Below are 6,000 nucleotides of genomic sequence, written 5' to 3' on the forward strand. Positions count from 1 at the left end.
TTACTCCCATCCCCGTTGCTCCCTTCAAAGCATTAAGGGATAGATGGTGCTCTGCTACTTCTTGTGTTTCTGTGTCACTGGTCACTGCTGTTTGGCTAGGTGTATCAGGAGGATCAAGGTCATCATCTAATTCAAGTAGCATCAATTGTTTGTTAGGACACTTGTGAGAAAATGAAAACTTATCATCGCAAAAATAGCATAGGCCCTTCTCTCTTCTCAATTGCATCTCTGCAGGTGAAATTCTCTTAATTGCAGGGTTCTTTTGAAGGTGGCTCATAGGTCTCGTTGGTGGTGTAGGGAGTAAGGGTAGGTTGGGGGCTTTTTCAATAGTTTGATTTTGATCGTTTCTGGTTGGATTGAAGGGGGCTCGGTGTTGGTGAGGTTGGGCTGGTGTATATGGTTTTAATGGTTGTTTTGGATTGAAGTTAGCAGCAATTTTCTCCTCAAACAGTTTTGCTAATGACACAGCCTTAACAATAGAAATAGGAGTGTGAAGCATGACATCTCTGCGTAATTCATCTTTCAGTCCACTAACAAAACAATCAATTAAAGCATCATTGCTGAGACCATAAACACGGTTAGAGAGAGCTGTAAATTCCAGATAATACTCGTTAACAGATTTGTTTTGTTGCAATTTGAACAAAGATGCTCTAGGACAATCATATATAGAAGGACCGAAATCAAGTTCAAGAGCCCTAGTGAAATCATTCCAAGACTGAAATGGGCGAGATCTATTCACCATTTGAAACCAAGGAACTACTTCTTGTTCTAAATGAACTGAAGCAATAATTAATCTCTCTGCATCTGGAGTATTATAGTAACCAAAATATTGCTCAGCTTTAAAAATCCAATCTAAGACATGCTTACCATTGAATCTTGGAAACTCCAGCTTAATATGACGCACTTGAAACGGTTGAGAGCTCATACTTGAGGTCGATTGCTTTCCCACCACTGCTGATTGAGTATGACCCACAAATGTTGACTGTGAACCTACAACTGTTGCAGAAATCACACTAGAGCTTGAGCCTGAGTTCGTGTTTCCATGGGAGACATTGTGTTGTGGTGCTTGCTGCATGAACCTCTCAAGTGTTGCAGAGAGTTGGTTGAATCTCAGATCTGAAGCTGTCTGCATCGCCTCCAATCGATCGAATCTCGCTTTGTTTTCGACGTTGGATTTCTCTTGCGCTTCCGCTTGACGACGTAACTCGGTGGTCAATTCCTTCAATCTTGTGTTGTCGGCCATGGAAAGAATGAAAGCACCAATGTTATGAGATATCAGAACAAAAATTGAAATAATAATAAGAATCAAGCAATTAAATGGAGTATTGCTTGTCCACTGATTTCATTCAATTCACTTAATAGAAAAATACTGGAAATGGCTAACAAGCCAGTACAATGAACAGAAAGATAAGGTAGAATAGAGAAAATAAGGAAAGAGAGAGAAAGTGATATCACACAAAAATGCACACCACATTCATTCTACTACCACTACTTAATATCCCTTCATTTACTAACAAACTGGGACCACATTGGATGACTCCCTTTGATCCTGTAGCTACGTCTCAATCCCTTCTTATTTGCCATGTCATCATTTGCACCACTTTTATCAATTGGGCCTTCCACACTCATAACAGAATGGATACGGACATAGACATCAGACACAAACAGTGACACTGCTAATAATTTGAGAAAATCACATAATTCAATGTAATTATATGCGTAGGCTAAGCATGCTTGAAAATATGTCGAGAGGATTTATGCATGCTTGAAAATATGTCTAATTACTAAACTTTCCCGAATAAAAGTATATGCTTTCTGGATGGGTTCACGATTTTTTTTTTTAATGGAGTGGAAGATGTGAAAGGGGTTTTTGATTATATAACCCAAAGGCAGGAAAATACGCTCATAATTATATAACATGATTGTAATTATTTTTATTTTTTTAAATACTGATTGAACTACCAGACGAGCAGTTGAAGATGGAGAAATAACAATATGAATATTGTCCCCGTGAGCATAGCTCAGTTGGCAGGGACAATGCATTATTATATGCAGGGGCCGGGGTTCGAACCCCGGACACCCCACTTATTCACTTTAAAAGTGAATTTCTAGCCACTAGACTACCTGACCAAAAAAAAAAAAATATATGAATATTGGTTAGATTATAAAATCAAAACAAGGTAAAATTATCAAAACGTAGGGCATGCGAGGAGTTGGAGGGTGAAAAAAGAAATTCTATAAATTTTTATACTGCAAAAAAGTGTATCAATAATAAAATTGACCAATTAGATTTTCTATACTGTTAAAAAAAATTAAGTGAAAAATATTTTAAAATAAATGAGCACCCCACGCACACATTCGTGATGGGAACAACTCTTGTGTGGACGCAAAATTTTTGACCCTCTATTTAGTCACACACACATAATACCATGTCTTCTTTTTTGTGTGTGACCTAATAGATGGTCTAAATTGTGTGCATCTAAGAATTATTCTTCCTGTGTATATATAGCTCCGCTTTTCATGGAGTACATGGGGGAGTTATGGGTTGACTGACCAAACACACATACGTGATGTTATAATCCTATGCATGGTAATCCCCTCAGAAAAAATAATAAATAATATAAAATCATATGCATGATAATGTTTTAACAGCCTGGCATCCCTTTTTTTCTAGGGTTCTTTTGCTATTTGACATCAGCAGCTGAAGCAACATCACCCATGGCTGAGGTAGACTGGTCTGATCTCCCAAAGGAGCTTTTGAATATGATTTCGCAAAGAATTGACATCGAAATCGATCTCATACGCTTTCGATCTGTTTGTTCCAATTGGCGTCGCTCTTCCTCCGTCTCAGATCACCATCTCAGTTTAACCATCAATTTTCCACTCCTCAAATCATTATCTGATTCCACCATCACTTCATTCTGTTGCCTCTCCAAGCGCAGTATATTCCTCATCAAACAACAACCACCACCACAACAACAAACCCTAATTCGTCCTTGGTTAGTTAGAATTACACAAAACTCAAGTGGCAAGACCAAACTCAACTGTCCACTCACCCACATATCCCATCTCTCATCTTCAACCTCTTTTCATTTGCCTCGCCTCATTGATTTCAACAAACTCTCCGTCCTACATTTAGGAACTGATTTCATCACTGACGAATTCACATCCAACTCAGTGCTGCTCCCTCAAAAGGTAATTTCCATTGGAAAACATTCTCTCGTTCTTGGCATATTAAAAAATTGTACCCCCCAGCTGATGCTGTTCCGTTGCGGCAATGAGCCTTGGGAGTGGATCTATGACATTTCAACGACCTCTGGAGACATCTGTGTGTTTAAAGGGCAGTGTTACGCTGTTGATAAATTTGGTAGGACGGTTATGATTGGACCTGATTCAACAGTTCAGTTAGTTGCTGAACATGTGGTTCATGGTGGGGATAGAAAACTGTTGGTGGAGAGTGACGGTGAGTTGTTGTTAGTGGACATTTATGAGAGTTTACATTTTAATATTAAAGTTTTCAGATTTCATGAGAAGGAGAAGAAATGGGTGAATTTGATGAATTTAGGGGATAGGGTTTTGTTTTTTGGCAAAGGAACATCATTTTCTGCATCAGCTTCGGATTTGTGTGTTTCCAAAGGGAATTGCATCATCTTTATCGACGACGCCATCACCAATTATTGGATGCAAGGTGGGAATGGTGTTTATCATTTGGATCAAGGTCGGGTTTCGTCTGTATCTCATTATCATGAATATTTCAACTTGTTTTCGCCACCTCCGGATTGGATCCTCAAGAGCTGAGTATGTTATCCTACATTGAAAGGTTTCTAATGTGATTGTCATATTGCATTATTGTGCTTAATTTATGTTGTTAGATTGGATAAACTTTTTGACTAAAAAATTGAAATGTTGCTAGTTACATTAAGTATAAGTAGACAATTCTAATTTTTCATAAACTCATTGTTTATTTTTTAAAATATGCAGCTAGCTTATTAAAAAATCTTGATCTATATGATGAAATGATTGTATATAATTGTTTTGAGGAGTAACTTATATGATTACATATACATAAATATATGAATGTATGAATTGAAATACATCATCATGGCATGATATCATTATATCATGAAGATTCTAAACTAGATATAACAATGTTGATGTATTTTATTATCTTCGCTGTTTCTTTTATAAACTATATATTTATCAACAAACTCCTAATTCCTAATTACATATTCGTATGAAAATATGCTAGAAAATGAAGTGGAATTTCGGCTGCTGGATAAGTGTATGGTGGCTTCTTCAACTCCCTTTTTTAGCAAGTTGTGATTAATTATTCAAGATGTGCTATTTATTAGCAAGTTGTGATTAATTATTCAAGATGTGCTATTTATCTGTGACGAATGGATCAGTCTTCTTTGTTTCCTTTTGTTTAATGTCCAGAAAATAAGGAAGTGATATTTATTTCTCGATTTTTGTTGGACATATTGAAACGAATTATATGTTATTTCTATTTGATTATTCTCGCTCTTTATTTTCTTCACTTTTCTTACTGCACGTGTTCGATAAATTTTTATCTGTTATTGCTAGTAAGTTTTTCTTGTTATCCATTCCTCGCAGTTTTAGCTATCAAATCTTGATTGTTAAGTACCTATCTGATCACAATAATTTGTGATCGCTTGACCTCATGTATTTATTTATTCTAAAATTAAGTATGAGTAAAGTGAACGGCGAGCCTTGGCACGATGGTAACGTTGGTGTCACGTGACTGAAAGGGTATGGGTTTAAGTCCTAGAAACAGACTCTTGTGTAAAAATAGGGTACCCTTTCTCGGACCATGTGTATGCAGGAGATTTAGTTCACCGGGATGCCCATTAGTATGAGCAAAGAGCTTATATATCTGTTGTATTGTCACGCTATGAGTTAAAAAGAAAAATATGCTTCCCAATCTTCAATTAGAAGCAAAGTTACAATCAATAGTTTTACACCATTCCCCTTACTAAGACTATTCTCGAGTTCTACTTTTGCATGTTTTTATGCAAGAAACTGAATGTTTTATGTTGAAGTAGTTTTCTTGACAAATTTTCTACTGTACGTCTCTAGTTAGAAGCTACTTTAACAATGTTCCATCTCTAGTAACTTGGCTGAAATGATCCATACATTGTTGTTTACAATTTTCAAAATGTCAGTATTCTTTTCGGTAAGGGAAGCACTGTTCTTGTAGCACTCCATTTAGGGATGACAAAAGATGTTGGCTCTATTAAAAAAGCTACAAAAGAAAATTGAGACCTAGATATGTTATGGGAGCTTTTGCTGCTGCAGTATATTGGAAAGAAACATTCATCATTGTGCGACAACGAAGTGAAGATAGGTCAGGTTGTTTGGTAGAAGTCTAAAACTTAGCGTATGACAAATCTAGCCACTTGGAAAGGAATAATCTTTTCCCCATGCATCTCTCCGAAGAGATTCATTGCTTCATCCACCCTTTTTTTTTCGCACAATCCATTAATTAATAATGATATTGTAGCATCGAACATTTGGCACCACTCCCTTCTAGATCATAACGGTGAGTATATTTATGGCCTTGCTCAGTTGATTAACTAAGAAATAACCATCCATTAAAGCACCATAAGTAACAACATTCGGATGTACACCTTTTTTCATCATCATAGCCAACACACTTATAGCTTGTTTCCTCTTTTCGTCATAGCACAATGCATCAACTAGTATACTAAAAAATATTTGGAAAAATCTCCTTTGCAATCATTGCAGGATATAACTCATAATCATCATTTACGAGTTTATCTTTACACAAACTATCAATTATTGTCCTATACATTACCAAGTCAGTGTTGACCCATATTTTTCTCAGCATTTGCATAGCTGCTCTTGTTTCTCCCATTTTACATAACTCATTCAACAAGATGGCATAACTCACTTGGTCTGCCTAAATCCATGAGCAACCGCGTGGTCAAGAAAGTACAATGCTTCTTGAGCTTGACTTCA

At 36.5% G+C, this 6,000-nt stretch overlaps 1 protein-coding gene across 1 annotated transcript; it reads left to right on the top strand.

Moving 5' to 3' along the window:
- Positions 1-2,718: 2,718 nt before the first annotated feature.
- LOC11421550 (F-box protein SKIP23) lies at positions 2,719-3,798 on the top strand. Its single transcript, XM_003599173.1, has one exon. The coding sequence runs from the start codon at positions 2,719-2,721 to the stop codon at positions 3,796-3,798; it is 1,080 nt and encodes a 359-aa protein (XP_003599221.1).
- The last annotated feature ends 2,202 nt before the right edge of the window (positions 3,799-6,000 follow it).

The sequence above is a fragment of the Medicago truncatula genome, chromosome 3 (genome assembly GCF_003473485.1).
Source record: "Medicago truncatula cultivar Jemalong A17 chromosome 3, MtrunA17r5.0-ANR, whole genome shotgun sequence".
NCBI lineage: Eukaryota > Viridiplantae > Streptophyta > Magnoliopsida > Fabales > Fabaceae > Medicago > Medicago truncatula.

Excerpts from the sequence above, each read along its gene's own strand:
- LOC11421550 (XM_003599173.1), top strand. The coding sequence starts at position 2,719 with ATGGCTGAGGTAGACTGGTCTGATCTCCCAAAGGAGCTTTTGAATATG.